At 50.0% G+C, this 20,763-nt stretch overlaps 1 protein-coding gene and 1 long non-coding RNA gene across 4 annotated transcripts in view; both read left to right on the forward strand.

Annotated features, from left to right (window-relative positions):
- The window catches only part of bcl11bb (BCL11 transcription factor B b), a 31,367-nt gene extending 18,966 nt beyond the window's left edge, over nt 1–12,401 (forward strand). For both annotated transcript variants that reach the window (XM_062550968.1, XM_062550969.1), the window contains exon 3: nt 7,054–12,401. In XM_062550968.1, coding sequence (XP_062406952.1) covers nt 7,054–9,359 — 2,306 coding nt within the window. In that variant the 3' untranslated portion in view covers nt 9,360–12,401. The remainder of the gene's footprint in view (nt 1–7,053) is intronic.
- A 6,532-nt stretch (nt 12,402–18,933) lies between these two features.
- On the forward strand, nt 18,934–20,375 carry LOC134097930 (uncharacterized). Of its 2 annotated transcripts, none has more exons than XR_009940969.1 (3): nt 18,934–18,988; nt 19,165–19,362; nt 19,478–20,375. It is a non-coding gene; the product is annotated as an uncharacterized LOC134097930 (long non-coding RNA). The 2 variants fall into 2 exon arrangements; XR_009940970.1 differs by having other exon boundaries at nt 19,535–20,375.
- Nucleotides 20,376–20,763: the final 388 nt, after the last annotated feature.

Consider the following 20,763-nt stretch of genomic DNA (forward strand, 5'->3'; position numbering starts at 1 on the left):
CCACACAGGTGTGCAGGTGCCACAGGTTCAGTTTCACGTCTGCGTGTGTAGCGGGACGGGGGCTCTTCGGAGTCTCAAGCGAACGCAACAACAACTTGACTGTTGGCACACTTTGTCTTTGCGTATCATGGATGTCATTTTTTTTCATGAGGCTTTGTTGCCAGTTTATGCATATGCTTGCGTTTCTGTGTGGAAGGATATGGATATGTCATATTTGTTTATATGTGGCTTGTGAGTTTATGGTATGTTTGATGTGAATATGTGTTTGTATGGTCTACACTTGTGGCCTATGTGCGCATGTATGTGTGTGTTTTCTTTGTGTGTGTGTGTGGTGTTCTGTGTGCAGAGGGACTGAGCTGTCTCTTTAAAGAGCCTGTCTGTCACGTCGCTCATCACCCCCTCCCCCCCTCCCTCCTCCACCCCACCCCACCACCACTCTACCCCTCGGCCTCCCCGCAGATACAGACAGATTGGAGTGGTTACTGCTAAGGCCTGGTTTGAGTTACACTGGAGCCAGTCACACTGTGCCTCTGTGTGTGTCTGTGTGCTGCCTTTGTGAGAGTGTGTGTGTATGTGAGGGAGAGTGAGTGAGAAACTGTGAGTGTGTGTGTGTGTGTTTGTGTGTACTCTCTCTACCCTCCTCACCATTGCTGCTCTCTGACACACTCTTTTCCACTGTCACTCTATCTCAGTGCGGATTCACACCCGCACGATGCTCACTTTTCCGTTATCAGCCACCACTACCATATGGTCTTGAATAACACTTCAAAAACGAAGAGAAGAAACAAAAAAAAAGTTTGAGAAAACACACACACACACACACACACACACACACACACACACACACAGCCAGGCAGACCTAAGCAGACGTAAACAATGAGCTATGCAAACGCTATCCCCCATCCATCTCTCCTCACTTAATTATCACGTTTGGCCCCTCTCACGTCCCCCCCCCCCCACCCCCCCCCCCCCCCCCACACACACACACACACTCCTCCTGTTAGAGCTCCATGCCCATGCTGTGAGAAAGACCCATTCAGGCTCCGGCGCGGCTTATCTGGCCCCGACACACTTTCCATTTGCCCACTTGGCCTGTCTAATAAAGCTGTTGGGATCCATTCAACAGGCCTGTAGTAAAAAAGCGCAGCTTGGCAGCGCCTTCATTCACATTTTCTCACACATGTTGATCTCGCTCGCTCGCTCGCTCGCTTGCTTACGAGAAGGAGGACGGGAGGGGGTGGGGGGGCCATTCACAGAATGGTGTGGCGCGTGTGGTGAGATGTGGCCAGTGCCTGGCCGCGGTGTCTGTCCAGTTTTTTTTTTTGCTTTTTTGTCCGTGTGAAATGATTCCAGGTGTAGCAGCGTGTTAGAAGAGTCGCTGCATGAGGGAGCAAGGCTGTTTGTGTGTGTGTTTGTTTGTCTGAGTGTGTGTGTGTGTGTCTGTGTGTTTGTCTGAGTGTGTGTGTGTGTGTGTGTGTGTGTGTGTGTGTGGATATGTGTGTTTGTGTTTTCCCAAGCCTGAGTGAGAATGTCTGTGTGTTTCTATGGGGTGTGGTTGGTGTCTTATTATGAGGGCGGGAACTGCACACCAACAAAAAGTCTGTTTGTGTTTTGCGCTCTGGGTCCTCCAGGGTCTCTCCCCATGTCAGCCCCATCTTTTTGGGGAGAGGGCGAGGGGGGGGGGGGGGGGTTGTAGGATGGGATGGGGTGGCATCTCCTCTCCCTAAGTCAGCCCCATCTTTTTGGGGAGAGGGCGGGAGGGGTAGGATGGGGGGGTGGCATCTCCTCTCCCTAAGTCAGCCCCATCTTTTTGGGGAGAGGGCGGGGGGGGGGGGGTGGTTTGGGGTGGGGTGGCATCTCCTCTCCCCTCCGCCTGCACCACGACTAAGGTCCCAGCCCACTGCGGCAGTGACAGCACCATGTCAGTGCCCCCTATTCCCCTCCACTTCCCTCTACCCCTCCACCCATCCCCTCCACCTCCACCCCCACCCCCCCTGCCTGCTTGCTGATTTGCATGGGAACCTGGCCCCCTGATTAGCCAAGATCATCACAAACAAGACATCAGTGATGCGGGGCGAGGCCTCGGGGCCCCCAGGGGCGCCCAGATCACAGCCATGCTAATGAGGCCAGCCGTTAGCGTTAGCGCCCGCGCCGCCGCCGCCGCCGCCGCCGCGTAAGGTGTCAGGCAGGCCCATGACAGGTGCACTGAGAGAGAGAGAGAGAGAGAGAGAGAGAGAGAGAGAGGGGAGGGTTGTGTGTGTGTGTGTGTGCGTGTGTGTGTGTGTGTGTGTGTGTGTGGTGATTGGGGGGGTGGGGGTCCATGAGTGAGGGGAGGGGGGGGAGTAGTCCCGGTGGCTTCGTCGCCCTTCTGCCTTTGTTCTCTATGTAAATGGCCTCAGCCTGGCATTTATTCTTTGGAATGTGCAGCTTGCGCATTGTGGCACCCCTCCATTACACACACACACATACACACACACACGCACACACACACACACACCAATACACACACACACACACACACACACACACACACACACACCAGTACACACACACTTTCTGTCCTGTACACAAACAAACACACGTGCTGCTCTGGCAGCTGAAGCCTGTCGTTGGCTGGTGGTGGGCACCAGTGACACACCGCTCCTGTCTTGTCCCTTGTAGCTTCTCTGTAGTCTTACTCAGTGTCCCAGAACCCCCCCCCCCCCCCACACACACACACACACGCATACACGCGCTCCACCTCTGTGTAAGAGTGAGCGTGCATGCGTTCGGTTATGGAACGTGGGAGCCTGTGAAGTCGCCCCCCCCCCCCCCCCCCACCTTTCTTTCGCAAGCACCCCCACGTCTCCCTCTCGGCGTTTCACATGAGATAATTAAATATCACCGGCCGCCTCTCCTGCACCACTTCACCCGTGCTCTTAAAGGCGAATTAATTAGCGCTCGAGAAAATCACTGAAATCTTAAACGAGAGCTAAACTCGGAGTCGGAGAATGGGGGTTTTGGGCTGGATGGTGGGTGTTGGGTGTGTGTGGGGGGGGGGGGGGAGGGAGGGAGAGAGGGGTGTTGTACAATAAGTAGTAGTAGTGGAGAATTTCCCCGTAGATTTGCTAATTGGCCGCGCGCTTTTTGTAATACTAAAACCCAAGAGGGCGGGGAACGTTAGTGTCGGACCACCTCCATGCTACGCACCATTAATCACACTCCTGTCAGGCCTCCGATCCCCCGGCATCTCGTTTTAACCCCCCCCCATCCCACCACCACCCCCCCCCCCCCCCCACAATCATCATTAGCACTAGCCGCTAGTGCTGCCAATCACAGCGCTGTGTAATACCAATGCCGGCGCGGCTCAATTTTGCTATTTAACCTGTAATCTCCGCCATATTTATTGAAGTGCAAAAGGAGGGGGGAGTGGGGTTGGGGATGGTTACGGTGCAAAGATGAGGAATAAAATTAGGCCATTAGGCTTCGCTGATGAATACATAGAGGCGGGGGAAAAAAAGAGAAAGGAAGAAAAAAAAAAAAAAAATGCTCGGCGCTAACTGCTAGTTGACCTGTGCACCTCCCCTGCAGCAAGCGGGCATTTTTTTCATAAGCGTGGACCGCCGGTAATTACTCCAAATTGAATCACAGAGAGAGAGCTGAGATGATTCCTTAATGAGTGCTTTCATTGGCCAGCAGCTGCCGTCGTGCCGTGACACGGCCCTCCCAGGCCTCTGGGGGTCCAGCCTGGCGTGGCGTGGCGTGGCGTGGGGTGGCGTGGCGTGGCGTGGCGTGGTGCAGCGCTGGCCAACACGACGGGCAGATTAGCCGAAGCGTTGTGTGTGTTTCCTGAAGGGCTTGATGGGTGATTTCACACCGAGGCGTCACCACACCAGCCACCCTTCCCCGTCTCCCCGATGGCTTATTAGCACGTTCTCTCTTATTCATGATCATTTGCACCCCTCCACTCCACTCCCCTCTCTCTCTCTCTCTCTCTCTCTCTTTCGCCTGCCTCCTCTTTTACTTCACACTGTCTCTTTCTCTGTCCTCTCACATGGGAAAGTTGATGAAATTGGACGTTGGCCGTCATTACCCTGCCAGTCTATTAGCTGACACGCCTCCGGAGCAGCATATGGTGCCTTTTGTTTTTTTGTAAGATGTGATAAGACACAGAATTGCCTGAGGATAGGCACACACCCATTTAACTCACATGCATGCATGTACATACACAGGCACACAGGCACGCACGCACTCCACACACACACACACTCTCTCTCTCTCTTTCTCTCTCTCTCATGCAAGAAATCATTGGCAAACATCTCTGATGGCATTGTCGTTAAGCAGCTTGTTTAGTCATTGTGTCAATGGCCGCCATGGTGGTGGCTCATTTCGACGTGGTTGGGTCTCTGGGGGCCTGGGCTGGACACAAATGACGTGCTCTCTCTCGCTCTCCCTCTCTGATCAGAGCACACTCGGTTGTTGGGCCAAATGTAGTTCCCTAAATGGGAAATGAACAGACTGTGTGTGTTTTGGTATGTAAACCCCCCCCACACACACACACCCCCCCCACTCCTCTCTTTACGACTTGTCCTCCCCACATTCACACACTCGCCCTGCCTCCTCCTCCTCTTCTGTGTCTCCCCTATTACTCTATCTTTCTTTCTCTCTCTTTCTCTCTCTTTCTCTCTGCTTCCCTTTCTTCTCCCCTGTCTGCTGTCCAAACCCTGTCCTGCTGCCAGGCGTCCATGTGAAGTCTCGGCCAAACCAAACACAGGCAGCCGTCCCGTCCTCCTCCACGGCACGCTCTCTCCCTCCCTCTTTTCCTCCCTCCTTCTCTCTCTCTCTCTCTCACTCTCTCTTGCTCTCCCCCAACTCTCGCACTCCCTCTCTCACATCTCTAGCCCATCCCATTCTCCCCCCCTTCCTCTCTCTCTTTCTTTCTTTCTCTCTCGTTCTCTCTCTCTCTCTGTGTGTGCTCCTGAGATGAGGCAGCAGGAGGTCTCGCCATGCCAGATAAACCCCTAGTGTGCCAGCCCCACTCCCCTCCACTCCACACACACACACACACACACACACACACACACACATACACACACACACACAAACGCACCCCCCACCCCCTCCTGAAAACACAAGGCTCCCCGGCCGCAGCCCACACAAAAAAACAAGACAATATCCGCAAAGGAGCTGCTCATTAACGCACAGAAAGCTCCCGCCTCCTGCGGCCTCTGTTCAAGCACATCACACACACACACACACACACACACACATGCATGCAGACATAAATACACTCATACCCTCACTGGTATCTGGCATGGCACGCTCAAACACACATGCACACACATAAAACACACTTATATACTGTACATGCTAATATATGCACACACACATTTGCACACACACTTTTCTTTTTCTGTAGCCGTACAGAGGAGACGTGTTCCGCTGAAGAATGAGTCATGAGCCATCTTAAAATCGCTTCTCTACACACACACACACACACACACACACACACACACACACACACACAATCGCTTCTCTCTCCTTGTTTTGATCAGGAAATGCTGCTAGAGACACACGAGCGTGTACTTCCAAGCCTACAAGTATTAAAAACGAAGACAAACACATTCACACACACACACATACACACACACACTGAAACACATATGTAGAGAGACCAACATGAACACCAGAGGATCCCCTTGACCTAAAGCAAATCAAATGCCATAATCTACATCGTGTGAGCCGTTGGCAGCAATGGGGGCATTGACTGCTAGGAGCCTGTTCTTGTTTCTTGCCTTCACAACAGGAATTGATATAAATGATATCATGTTTACCTCAAATTACACGAGGTGACCCAATCAGACCAATAATGAATAGGCCTAATAGTAATTCACTATGTAAATGACAATGAGAAGGGGCTGGTAACTTGTAAAGACACATGACCAGAAGTTTCCAGAGTTGTAGCAGTCCTAAACGACACAAAGTATTCTTTCTTTTCTTTTGTCTTTTTCTGTGTTCCTTTTGGTTTCACTCTCTCTCTCTCTCTCTCTCTCTCTCTTTCAAATTCGTATCCATATGCTGAGGAGTACTGGTGCAGTGTATGAATATGTATGTGTTTGTGGTATAAATGTCTGTACGTGGGTGGTAAGACGTTTGTTGTGTTTTAAAGAGGTTCATATCATCGCAGCATCTCACTCTCCTTCAGTAGTCTCTCTCTCTCTCTCTTTCTCTCTCTCTTTCTCTCTCTCTCTCTCCATCTTCTCCTCCTCCTACTACTTACTGTATCTCCATATGGAAATAGGCAATAGTGCGGCGAGTGGGGAGCGGAGCTGTATATTAAAGCTCGTCTGACATTAGCATTAGCATAATGTGTTCTCGCCTTGGGGCTGTACCTGCCATCTGCATCAGGCACCGAGCCCTCTGGGAGGCTAACCACTCTATAACCTCCCACGTGAGCCTGTTTCTGGGGAAGTCACGTAGCAATCCCCTCCCCACCCCCACCCGCCCGCCACCACCACCACCACCACCACCACCAACAGCAGCAGCACCAACCACCACCCCTCTTCCACTTAGCTTCTCTCTTCTCCCACATCCTCTCCTCTCCTCCCCACCTCTCGCCCCTCCCCCCCCCCCCCCCTGCCAGGGGCATGAAGGAGATCTGTGTGGCGCATCTGACGCCCGCTAACCCAGAGCGAGCACCGGTGAGCCCTCGTGTGCCCGTGCTCCATTTTCTCAGCTGCCACGTCAAAATGGCTGGCTGTCGCCAAGCCACGGCTGTCGCTGTGAAGGCACCTCGCACTGCTCTTTTTCTTTCTTGTCTTTTTCTTTTTGTTCATTGAAAGGGCGATGATCTGTGAGCTTCATCACAGGGAATTTACATAGCCTCACAAGAGCCTGGATGACTGGTGATCAAGTGGAACACTCACTTTGAAATGATCCTGTGGAATGGATGCGGTTTGTGTCTTATCCTAACCACGTGCAGGGTAGGATAAGGCTAGACAGACTGCTAGCATTATGGGTTAATATTTATTCATGGCATTCATGTGTGTGTGTGTGTGTGTGTGTGTTGCACAGGTAAAGATGAGCCCTCCACGTACATCTGCACCACGTGCAAGCAGACCTTCAGCAGCGCCTGGTTCCTGCTCCAGCACGCCCAGAACACGCACGGCATCCGCATCTACCTGGACTCGCACCTGAGCGGAGGCTCGCTGACCCCGCGCATGGCGCTCCCTCCGCCGCTGGGCGCCGACTCGCTGGCGCGCTCGCCCCTGGCCAGCTTCCTGGGCGACGCCAACAACAACCCCCTCCACCTGCTGCGCATGGCCGCTCCGCTGCTCCGCGAGGCCCCGCCTCCTCCGCTAGCGCCGCCGCCGGGCTACATGGACACGCGGCTGCCCTCCACGCCGCCTTTCATCAGCCCGCAGCCGCCGCCGCGGCACCACCACCCTCACCACCACCCGCACCACCCTCACCACCCTCACCACCCTCACCACCCGCACCCTCACCCGCTGGAGCGCCTGGGCCCCGAGGAGATGGGCATGCTGTCGCAGCACCCGAGCGCCTTCGAGCGCGTCCTGCGCCTGGCGCCCATGGCCGCCGCCGAGCATCATCACCCGCCGCCGGCCAGCATGGACTTCTCGCGGCGGCTGCGCGAGCTCGCCGGCAACAGCAACGGCGGCGGCCCCGGGGCCGGCGGAGGACCCACGCCGCCCGTCTCGCCCAACCGCGTGCCGCCCATGCACCGGCTGCTCAGCCCCACGCTCTTCCAGCACGCCACCAGCGGTGGCGCTAGCAAGCCGCCAGGCTCCTTCCTGAGCGGGCCGCCTCCGCACAGCATCCTGCTAGCCGCCCAGCAACAACAACAACAACAGCAGCAACAACAACAACAACAACAACAACAACAGCAGCAGCAGCAGATCCGGGGCAGCAGTGGAGCCTCGTCGCCCCTGGGCCTCAACGCCAAGTCCAAGTCGTGCGAGTTCTGCGGCAAGACCTTCAAGTTCCAGAGCAACCTGATCGTGCACCGGCGCAGCCACACGGGCGAGCGCCCGTACAAGTGCCACCTGTGCGACCACGCCTGCTCGCAGGCCAGCAAGCTCAAGCGCCACATGAAGACGCACATGCACAAGGCGGGCTCCGTGAGCAGCTCCCCGGAGCCCGGCGGCGGCGGCGGCAAGGACGCGTCCGGCGAGCAGCACAGGGGCCGGGACGGCGCCGCCTCAGGCGGGGGAGGGGAGGGCAGCACCGGCCAGGAGAACGAGGAGGACGAGGAGGAGGAAGAGGAGGAGGAGGAGGAGGAGGAAGAGGAGGAGGATCTGCCGCCGCCGCCGCCGCAACAGAACGGAGGCCGGCCCAACTCCAACCTGAGCATGGAGTCGGAGTTCAACAGCCGCAACCGGGAGAACGGGCCGCGCGCGTCGCCGGGCGACAACAAAGCCAGCGCGGCATTGGAGAGGATGGCGCACGGCCCCTTCAACAATATCAACCTTGACAATCAACTGAGGATGCCTCTACACGGGCAGCCTCCCCGAGACAGGACCTCTGAGGAGGAGGAGGAGGAGGAGGAGGAGGAAGAGGAGGACCCAGCCGCGAGGGAGAGGAGACACCAGGAAGAGCCGGACGTGGTCGTCAACGGGCGCGACTGCGGCTCGGAGGACTCCCTCCCCGGCATGCTGTTCCGCCGCAAGCCGACGCCCATCTCCAGCCCCGGCCTCCAGGCGTCCAAGCGCATCAAGGTGGAGAAGGACCTGGAGCTGCCGCCCATGCCGCTCATCTCCTCGGAGAACGTCTACTCGCAGCTGCTGGCCGGCTACGCCGCCTCGCGCCACTTCATCCGCGGCGAGCACTTCCTGGGCTTCGCCAGCGCGCGCGAGTCGCCCTTCGGCACCTCGTCCGAGCACTCGTCCTCGGAGACGGGCAGCCTGCGCTTCTCCACGCCGCCCTGCGGAGGGGACCACGACGGCGGCGGCGGCGGAGGCCTCTCGGGTCGCGGGAGCGGCTGCGGCAGCGGGAGCAGCACGCCGCACATGCACCGCGGCCCGGGGCCCGGACGGCCGCCCAGCTCCAAGGACCGGCGCAACGACACGTGCGAGTTCTGCGGCAAGGTGTTCAAGAACTGCAGCAACCTGACGGTGCACCGGCGCAGCCACACCGGCGAGCGGCCGTACAAGTGCGACCTGTGCAGCTACGCCTGCGCCCAGAGCAGCAAGCTCACGCGCCACATGAAGACGCACGGCCAGTTCGGCAAGGAGGTCTACCGCTGCGACATCTGCCACATGCCCTTCAGCGTCTACAGCACCCTGGAGAAGCACATGAAGAAGTGGCACGGCGAACACTTGATGGCCAGCGACGTCAAACTTGAGCAGGCGGATCGGGTGTAGAGGTGGTAACACACCCCTCTCCACCCGAACAGACACCCACCCTATGTTGTCACAAACAGCTCCTTCACCAAGACTTTTGTCATGAGGCTTAATGGATGATCTTTTTGTTTTTGTTTTTTTTGGTTTTTTTGCTCTTTCCTGACTTGAGACTTGTGGAATGACAATTTATTTTTTTGTTTGTTTGTTTATTTGTTTGTTTGTTTGTTTGTTTTGATTTGTTTCTTGTTACAGAAAAAAAATGCCACCTGAGAAAAAAAAGAGGAACTGGAAGTGTGTGAGAGAAAAAGACAAAAAAAGCCCTGTTTGGCATCTCCCAACAGCAAAGGATTTTAGTCGTGTAGGAATCCATGGAGCCTTTCTACTGTGCAATAATATCTGTATTTATTGGGTTTTTGTATTGAATCAAGGCATGTGCAGGTACATTATCATGGCATATTGGATACTTTCTCACAGAGATAGTTTTGAAATATGCTGGACTTTGAAAAGAGAAAAAAAAACCCAGGCTACAATGTTAAGACATATACTGAGATGTTGGCATAGTGCCACTTTTAAAAATTCACCAGTTGTTTTGTTTTGTTTCTTTTTTTTCCAGGGAAGTGGTTATGCACCCAGTAGAATAAGTTCCCATGAAGAGATCAACTTCTAAAAACAATCCAAGATGCGCATTTTTTATTTTTTTTGCATATACAAGGATATAAGCTTACAACAATCCCTTCATCATTATTTTTATTATTGTTATTTCATTAGGTGAAAGCACTGAATATGTCAGCTTGACAATAAATATAAATTTTAAAAATGAGAGGATTTTGAAAAAATCCCTGAGCATTTAAGGCAGCTAAAAGGTAGTAAGACTGCCCTGTGATTGAAAATAGAAAAGAAAAAACAATGAAACAATGACCCTTCTGACCCAATCATCATACGCACAAATATGGGCACATGCAGCGGATGATCTCTGAATATAGCTAGAACCTCTTGAATACCAAGAAGAGCTCATTTGTGTGAAAAAAAAAAAATCAGTGATAAGTTTACTTGGGGGGAGAAGCTACAGGGAGATTTGGATGTAGTTGTCCAGATCCTCGCAATGCAATTTTAAGATTATCAAAATGTTTACGTTGGCATCTTGTCATCCCTCTTATCGTCGTTTGTTTGTTTACTTGATTCGCCCTCATCCGAGCAGACTCGGGCGTGCTTTTTAGCACTGTGGAAGCGAAGTGCCCGCCGCAGCCAATGTGTTACATTCCAAAATCTGTTAGACATTAACACTGATCTCGCAGACATCCCTCTGGCTGTCCGGGCTTTTCCCAGCAAAGCACTGCCGCCACCTCATGCGCCTGCTCCTTCTCTCGCTCGCTCGCTCTCAAACTGTGCCGTGTTTCGAGACGCCATGCCGCGCACTAGCCGTCGAGAGACACAGCCTGATTGGTTACACTTCACACTTGAAATGTTACACTGTGCTCCCATCTTCTGAGCTCCCAGCCCCCAGTCTATGGGGCATTGTGTGTGTGTATGTGTGTGTGTGTGTGTGTGTGTGTTTGTCTGCGCAATGCATGTCCCCGGACGAGTGCTTCATCCACCAAGGACCCCGGGAATGAAAATGATTTTCTCATTAACGCCTCTCTCTCTTCCTCCCTTCACTGTCTCTTTTGCTCTCCATGTCACACACACTCCCTCTCTCACCCTCGCTCTCTCTTTCACACACACACACACACACACACACACAGTTCCCAGTGGCTCTGAGCCTCCCCATCCACCTGCAGCCTTTCAGTGCTCATCAAATCAGCTTCATACATCTGAGAGTGCGGAACGCCGTGCACGGAGCGAGGGCCTATTCACTCCACCAGTCGCTCTCGCTCTCTCCACGGACCATTTCAGCACCGTGTTGTTCCCATTGGCGTCGCTTCTGTTTTACGTGGTCTAATTTTAGCACACATAGCCCCCGCCCCCCCCCCCCCACACACACACACACACACACACACACACACACATACACATACAATCAATTCATATCTGATCTGAAATTGTACACTAACAAAAATGAAACGCAACGCATTCATCTCAAAGATGCGGATGACAAGAGGGCACTGGAGAGAGGAAAAAAAAAAACATTTGAAAAATCTTATTTATATTAGTGTTAACAATCAGCCTGATTTCTGTTCACCATACAACATTAGCACATAGAAAACAATGAAAGGGAACTTGGTATTGATGACGGTTTGAATTTTAAAAAGTGAGATATCTTAGTAGTGTGAAAGGGCTCCAGTCAGAATTATGTTTTCGCTTCAAGTGCCCGGTGCTGTCAAGCCTCAACATGTTTGCAACCCTCTTCAGTTCGTCATGGATGGGCCTGAGAGGGAAATGTTGGTGTACTACAGATTAGTCCAGATATTACACTTACTTAGTCCCTCCCTATGTAAGCTCCTTGTTTCAGGTAACAAAAAAATTCAGAAAAGGGAAAACATTGGTAGCCAGTCAAATTATAGAAAGACAGTAATTTATAGGATAAATATTTATGAATTTGGTGTGTTTGTGTAGTTTTTAAAGTATGATGCTACATACTTTGGTTTAAATCATTTTTTTATTTTAATTTTATTTGCCAACAGTGAATGGAGACAAACTGGATTGAAATAGGAAAAACAGTATGAATGACACTCTCACGTCTTACAATATGTTTACAGTACAGTGTTGAAGTACAAGGGTAAGGAACTCCTGTGTATATGTGTTTCAAATGAGAAAGTATTATTTTCTCCAATGTTTTCTATCACTTTTCTGAATGCCATAGGAGCTTTTTTGGTTGGTGCAGGGGATTAAATGTTAATGGATATACATATACAATTTGTTCACTGTTAAATACGCAATGTATTTGTAATTTTAAAAATTCCAGTGGCATTTTATGAAATTGATGCAAAAAAAAAATCCTTTATATTTTGCAGTCCATTATGAAATTGTGAGTCTATTCAAATGTTTTTTGTCACTATATCTGTTACAATTTTGGTAAATCTATCCTGAATGGGATATTAAAAAAATAAAAAAACAAAACAGTGAAAACGCAACAGATTGTGTCAGGTGGTTTTCTACAAATTCCGTTCTGTTAAATTCTCTTACACTGTTATATTTTTATAATTTAATGGAATACTAACCTTTTACTAAAACCATCCTTTTCAAGTCTGTTGCTGTATGACTGATTGTGAGGGGCCAAGCAATAAGCAATGTCAAAGGTAATTGTAGTGCTATTTCATATACTATTCATAACTAATTACTCCCTCGTCTGGTGAGGAGACTTCACCATCAGACTGTACTTTGTGCTGGACCCTTTGACCATCAGCTGTGGCTAATAGGAGACCTTTCTCCCCGTCGGATGCACCTGCTCTTCCTCCTCCGCTGTGTCTCCGCTGGCCTCTTGACCCCTCTTGTGGTGCCCAGTCCCCCCTAAGAAACGCCACTTCCCTTTTGTGTGGCAGGTGGGCTTTTTCAAGAGGGAACAATGTCTTTGGTCGAGGCCAGCGAGGCGGCGGGGGGGGGGGGGGGGGGGGGGTGGGCGGGGAGGGGGATGGGAGATGCGGACGGAGAATTGCCCAACGAAAAGTTCCATCCTCCATTCATCAGTAGCCAATCGCCACCCCTGTTGCCTGAATGCTGTTTTCTGCTCAGAAGGACTCTCAGCCCTAAACGCAGGGGAGGGAGCAGTAACTTGACACAGCTTCAAGCTGACAAACAAGCCCTCCGAGTACAGGGCCCCCACGCTTTCTAGTTTATCCATGTTCAAATTGCTATCTTATTAGTGTGGCGCAAACAATTAGCATGCTTTAAATGTTTGGCGCAATTGCAGGGTTATGGTTTTGCACGGACAGAGACATCTGGTACGCATCGCGATCCCTTATTGGGAACTCAGACAGAGCATAGTTCTGACAGCTGATTAAAAGACAGAAGGGGTTCCCAGCGTCCTCTTCAAGGCACCAGTCTTTCCCCCTCAAGGTTACACAATATCCAGGCTCTCATTACCAGGGACCGCAGGGATGAGTTACAGGGCAGTTTGGGCCACTTTCTCAAACAAGCTCGTGTCACAGTTCACATGTGACACGCCATTAGAGGCTTCCTTTAAAGTCATGTAATGGTAGGTCCTGCTCTTTTTGTGTGTGTGTCCATGTGTGTGTGTGTGTGTGTGTGAGTTAGTGAGCATGTGTGTGAGTGAGTGAGTGTGTGTGTGAGAGGGATGACTTGTGTCTCTGTATCGGGTGGCATGGGAAAAGTGTGTCCCATCTTCAGTGGTGAGATAGCCACTCATTTTGTCCTGCCACCGGCCTGGGTCTCTCCCACACTCTCTCTCTTTCTCTCTCTCTCTCTCTCTCTCTCTCTCTCTTTCTCTCTCTCTCACACACACACACACACACACATATCCACACACACACACACACACTGTACAGTATACCCACACACAGACATGCAGGGAGGCCGAGCATAAATGACGGGTTGGCTAAAACCACGCTCCTTGGTGAAACAGTGGGTGTCAGCAGGGCTTACAGCTCAGGCCCCTGCCGCCTCATGGGGGCAGCGGGAAAAAAATAGCAGGCCTCTCTGGGATCACAGGAGGGGGGGCCGTGCCCCACGGGGCCCACCGCCGCCTCTACGCCCAGTCAGTAATCTCTCGTCTCATCTGACCAGTGTCCAATCAAGTGCCCCCCCACACCACGCCACCACCCACCCTTGGTGGTCAACGTACCAGGGCCCTACAGGGGCAAAGGAGTGAAGGGAGAGAGAGAGAGAGAGAGAGAGAGAGAGAGAGAGATGAGCGCGACCGGAGAAAATCTGCACCAGCTGCCCCTCAGCTCAGTCCCTGGGAAAAGAGCAGGGAGGCGACTGGGAAGCCATTTCAGAGAGGGCGGTCAGGAGACGGCGGAGGAGTGCGGTCGCACCGTGGTCACTCAACAGCTGCCTCTTCTGAGGAGCCGTGCCTCCGGGGGAAACGCTCGGACCCGCAGCAACAAAGGCAGCCTGTGGCGGGCCGAGTGCCCATAAGTAGAGCACAGGAAATGCTCACTTCCTGACGAGAGCGCCCCGGCCGACTCGCCTTTTTTTTACATCGCTTCTCGCTCTTCGCTATCTGAGAAACATGTCATCTTGCATTAGACACCATATATTTCATAGGAGCAATGATGAGCGGTGCTGCCCACGAAAAAAGCCCTACATTGTTCAGTTGACCCTCTAACTTAAGATGCATTTACATTTCAAAGACATTTTGATGGTAGTCTTATTTTTGAATGTTGCTGGGTATTTTGAACCAGTTTCCCCCGTTTAGATGTTGACTTATGCTAATATTCCCCTCACGCACACATCTCATAAATCTGTCACCATGTGGGGCTCTTTATTGATAAATGAGTCTGCCATTGATATCAGATGCGGTTCCCTCTCTCCAGCCTAATTCTGCTTTGTCTTGGCACACCCTTGGTTATATAGATGAAATATGAGTCAGGTCATGCTGATACAGGTCTGCAGATACTGCAGATCCACTGGAATGGAGGCATACCAAGGCATAGCCTTTATATAATAACACCACACCCACCGCCTGAATAATTATGCCTGCACTCACCGAACTGCCGCCTCTTGGATTCCTCGCGTCGGACCTCCCCGGTACACCAAACACAGGTGAATTAAGGCACTCTGTCAGTTCGCGCCTCTCCCAGACTACCTCAGGGGGGTCAGTGTAATTGTTGACTTGGCCCAGCGTTCGCAACTGAGAAATATTAAATCTTCTCATTTGATTTGGACTGTAATTATGTAGTAAAAAAAACAAACGTGGTTGGAGGCTGTGAAGCCGTGGCCTGACGGCTGAACCAGCTTTCATCAAGTGCAGACTGGCTTAATTACAGACTTGGTGATCACTCATCCCTCGCGCCATGTAGCCTCCTGTGTTGTTTTTGTTTTTAGAGCCGCGTGCATTCCTTTATTTGGTGCTAATCACAAGGCAATTGTGCTGTTTGCAGTGTCTGTGGAGAGGAGCTTGACATTTAGTCCATGCAGACAGTGAACGGCAGAAGACTGAGGTGGGAAAAGAGAAACGCTAGCGTAGCTCATCCCTCTGGAATTTCAAGGCTAGTTAAATGCAGATCCCCTTTTTTGGGGGGGTTCTTTAATGATAAGGTATTCATCGCTGCAGTAGCAGGCAGACAGACCTACATGAAGGATGAGTCAAAAGGCGATTGTGTTTTAGTTCAACGGTAGAAGACAGCAGTGCTATTGTGCAGCATTTGTCAGAACACTCGTTTCTACTTTGAAGGACTGAAAGGGCAGTTTTTCTTTTCATGATACAAAAGGATGTTCATAATCCTACAAGATAAGCTTGTCTTCACAGGCCTACTTGATCAAATGGCTGTTGATTGCGAATGGTTCTTGTTTGTACAGTACAGTATGTACTTCTCTACCATATCATGGATAGTTGGAAATATCATGAATATTTCTGATAGACTTCTGGATATTTGTGTGTGAGTCCATAAGGAGAACATAAGGATCAATTTTCAAAACAAACTCCTGCACATTTTCACAAACGACTCTGCTTAAAGACACCCATGGCGGGGTACACGAAAACACATATTATTCACCTAACACGAATTGTGCCTTTCTTTGAACCTTTTGTTTTACCCTGTGGATGCTGACCATCTGGTTCATTTGTTAGTGCAAGACGGGAACCATGCCGCAGAATGGAACAATGAGGTGAGCCACACTTTTGCAGAGTAGCCTATAAAGAGTGTTCTTAAAAAGCACGCAAACCAAGGAAGCTCCTGATAGCAGCATTCACATTCTGTAATTAAAAATACACAACAGTGCCTAAGCAGACTCAGGGAAACCAAAAGCAGTAGCCTAAGCAGCATGGTCAAGAACTCTGTAAATGGGCTTAGGGGGTGATGGGTATAGCAAAGCGGCGAAGGGTTCTTCACTGTCTGGTGGCCCACCCCCTCGTGTCTCAAGTGCAGGTTTGGGGAAGAAAGCGGGAGACCCCCTACGCATCTCGGGGTCACCGAAAGAGTGTCTGTATGGTACGTCTCTCTTTGTGCACATACACACAGTGGTCTTTTATGATGTTTCCATATGTTTTGGCAGGTGGCTGGAATTGAGACCAGCAGCAGGAGTAATTAGCCCTCTTTGTAACCAATGGGATCTTGTTTTGTTGTTTGATCAGCCCCCAGTCTCATTAGGGTGCTTCAAGGCCAAGGGGCTATGGAAAAAGGGGGACTCATAGGAGATTCTGGAAGGAGGACAGAAAACGAAGGCTGATGGGCAAAGAAATGGTAGATGATAATCAGAAAAGGTTAACGTTTGATAGTTTCAGACATTTGATTGAAACAAAAGAAAAAAACTGACAAGCGAAAAAAAAAAAAACGTCAACAACACAGTGGGTTTTGTTACAGTAGAAAATCAGTGTGTTACTGTTATTTCCTTCAGCCCATTTACAGTGGATGAGACCCGGTCACTTATCTGACCGGGAAAAAAAGCTTCCCATGTGCTGGCCAGAGGAATCATAAAAGGTGATTAACTGTGGTTGCTAATTAAAGATCAATGGGGCCTCTTTTTAAAATGATTTGTGACATGAGTTAGTGCCCAGACGGCTCTCTAATGACATCAGGCAATGTCCAAGAGACAGATGGCTTATTGATTCACACCATAGCTATCTTAAAAAGACAGTAAAACACCATTACCGCATTACTGTACTGCACAGAAAAATAAAACACTTTGGTTACTTTGGAAGTCCTGACAGAGATACACTCACACACACACACGCACACACACAGCGCGTCTCAGTCTGATGTCAATTAAAAGAGTGATTAGACTGTGATCAATGTATATCTGTTACTGTAAAAGCTAAGTGAATTATACCAGCCAATAATTGTTGTTCATAAATATCACTGAGCTTGATTTTAGAGTAGAGGAAATACATTCAATTACCATTTGTCTTCTGAATATACACTTTCCATCATGACCAAGGGGATGGTAAGAGCACTTCTGAGACATAGCTCAATATTAGCAAATAACTTCATGGGCCACAACAACGTCACTATTATAATTCCTCCTTTTAAACATGCTGAGGTGGTCTATGGTTGGTTTATGGCCATAGCTAGGCTAATTCGTTTCTGTAATATATATCCCAGAACCATCAGTGTTTCTGAAAGGGTTTACTCCAAGTAATTCAGTCTAGTTTTCTTTGTTATATGCACAGCTCAAACTAGTTTAAATATTATTTTGCCACTCTTTAGATCACAATTTTGATTCCTTCACTTGCAGGTGTTGTTCCTTGATAATAAAAACAAAGTGGAAAACTCATTCATTCAATCAATCAATTTTGCAATGTAATGCCAGTGTAGATTCAGAACAATTCGGTATGCACCTGCTGCCCTCTTATTGAGTGTCCCAGCTGATGTTTATGAGACTGACTGGGATTTGGCTGGATAGTGAGTTCTCACCCCGCGTTCACACTGTCTACGTCCGTCAACGGATCTCATTCACTTTGCATGGGGCGGACTCCAAATGCATTGTGGGTCCGTCCGTTCCTTCAGCTCCGTTGCCTCCGTCAAGAAAGTTGAGAAATGTTCAACTTTTCAAGCAGCGACGGATCCATCAGCCAATCAGATCGCGTGTATGCAAATACACATACGGCAGACACAACCTCCGAGATCCGTCGACGGACGTGGACAGTGTGAACGCGGGGTCAGTCTTTGCAGCCCTTGGCCACATCTCTAGGTAGAGAGGATCTACCTGCACATCACAACGGCAGTCAGTGCGGTGTCAAGGGTCAAGAGGTGCATGACTTTTTCTGAGTCTTACTGAGTCTGTGCAGGTTGTAATTGAAAATGATCATTAGAGCGCACTATGGCCATTGTGTGTCCTTGTTGGGTGGGTCAATCCTGTACTTTCCCAAAAAATCTCAAGATACCGGATCCAAAGCTGCCATCTTTGCCCATATAAGGAGATCCGGGAGTTAATTGAAGCTAACTGCCTATGGCAAGTTGCATGGTAAGTTAGCTCTGGGGTAGCAAAGCTCAAAGTGTGCCGTCTTCACCTACCGAAGATCACAGTATCCACTAGACGGCAGTGGAAAAAACTGTGTAGTGAAAAACGTCTGCATTTCCAATGTCATCATCCCCGTGAGAGTTTAACAGGTGCGATAATTGAAAATCCCCATGTTATTTTCCCATAGAAAAAATCTCAAGCTACCGGATCTCCTTATTTGGGCAAAGATGGTGGCTTTTTTTTAGGCGAACTTCAGAGGTCTATGGAGTCCAGTGTGGACACGTATGTCAATAATTGATGTCATTATTTTCAGCTGATCTTCATTATTTAGCAGTGTGTTTGATTGGCTAGTGTCTACAGGTGCCTCCTTATACCTTACACAGCAAGCAAGAGGAGACACTGTGGTGCATCCTGGGTAGTGTGGTGTCTGCGATCATGGGAGGCACACTCGTTTTGTGGTAAACTCTTTGTTTTAACAACCTTCTTTTAAGTTTTTTTGTTGTTGTTCTGTGTACAACCGTGACAAGGATGTTCCCAAACTGCAATGTTTTTATTTATTAATTCATTTATTTTTCTCTTCAGGACTTCTCTCACTCTCATGATCTGGAATGTTCATGGCTTTCCTGCTAAAGGTAGCTTAAAGTCTTGGTCTAAAAGTTTCCATAATACTACAGTATTATACAATATTTAATTGCTTTCCTTTACCCCCCCCCCCCCCCCCCCCCCCCCCCCCAACACACACACCACACACACACACACACACACACACACACACACACACACACACACACACACACACACACTTAAGGATGGGATGAACCACAAGTTCAGCCTGGTCCTGAAGGAATGAATTCTGTAGATTTCAACACTGGTGCAGACATGGCAGGTTGGTATTGGGCGCAACATGATCCCGTTGGTTGGTCTTGGATGGAATCTCCCATCTCCACCGATCAGCAGCCGCAGCCAGGTCCACCTCCACCTCAGGCCCCTGAGCAGCATGTGCAAGGTGAGCTTCCAATGCCCCACTTGATTGAAGCTACAGTAAGGGCTCTGTGCCTCAAACTAGTTCTGGAGTTGAAGGAGTTTGAAGCTGTCTGTAACTTCTGATCCCTCTAAACCAGGTCCTTCCTCTAAAGGTCGTTTGCATTCCTCTGTTCTCATTGAAATTTCCCCTCCAGCAGCCCCTGGTGCTGCTGTTGCTGAGCCCGATCCAGCAATGTCGTGGTGGGTGTCTGATCCTGAACCTGAACCTGAACCTGTGCCCAATCCCGATCCAGCAATGTCGTGGTGGGTGTCTGATCCTGAACCTGAACCTGTGCCCAATCCTGACACGGTCTTAGTTCTACAAGGTCCACCGGGTCCAATAGCACCACCACCACCTGAGCCAATCTACAAACCCGGGAAAGTCATCCGTCTGTTTTCTATCTATGAACATGGCAATGAGGAGTCCGAGCTCCATGATTCTGGAGACCTGATTCCCCATCCCCCTCCCCCTCCCCCAGAGCTCTCTGAAAACAGTGGCCGTCATGATGACAAGTTCTTTCAAATGGTCCTCGCTGGTGAACTTCCACCTGGTATCATAACCCATATCAGTTCCACCTATGAGCATGGCCACAATGCCTGGACTGACATTGGCTTTGAGAGGGTTCCGTCTCCCCCCAAAAAAGAGCTCCCTTCCGAAGAACAGAATGACTCTAAAATGAACACCAAGGTTCCTTCTGTAGAATACTCCCATTAGTGCTGTTAAAGTTGTGGACACCCCAGTTAAGACACCTCAACGCGTCTCCTCAGGGATGTAAGAACCAATGCCCTCATGTAGATTTACATGTGGAATGACTGGTGTGGACACTGGTATTGTTCCCCTGTCAATGTGTTCTGGCTTAATTACTTCCTAGATGCTTTCAATGCTTCCTAGCTGGTGAAGGGCTCATATTTGGAGATTCTGTAATTCTGTGTTCTCTCGATCCTAAATAAATGTGGTGAACTTCAGCCCTCAAGTTTCACTAAACTAAAAATCTAGTTTCTGATGGATTCTCTTTGTCCAATTCCTGTACCATAAACAGCACCGTCACATTCCCCTCAGATAGCCTTTGGATAGCAGTAAATTCCGTAATTTGAATAAAAGCCTACTGCCACTCCAAGGGCCAGTTCTCCCTATGTGCGCACTACGCAAGTTGCATAGGGCCCTGCAAGTTAATGAAGGCCCCCTCCTCTGTCTCCCTTCGAGTCAAGCTAGCAACAGGCATACATTTATAGTGACAGTCTCATATCAAGAAAATGATCATAAAACTGAATTGACGCTAACAAATAATCTGAGTAACCTAACGTTTAGGTTGCTCTGTTTTATTAGCATCTCTCCAGCTTGTGGTGCTGACCTAGCCTAGCCTATCTAAAAGGGCACTGAATC

The sequence above is a fragment of the Sardina pilchardus genome, chromosome 12, assembly GCF_963854185.1.
Source record: "Sardina pilchardus chromosome 12, fSarPil1.1, whole genome shotgun sequence".
Taxonomy (NCBI): domain Eukaryota; kingdom Metazoa; phylum Chordata; class Actinopteri; order Clupeiformes; family Clupeidae; genus Sardina; species Sardina pilchardus.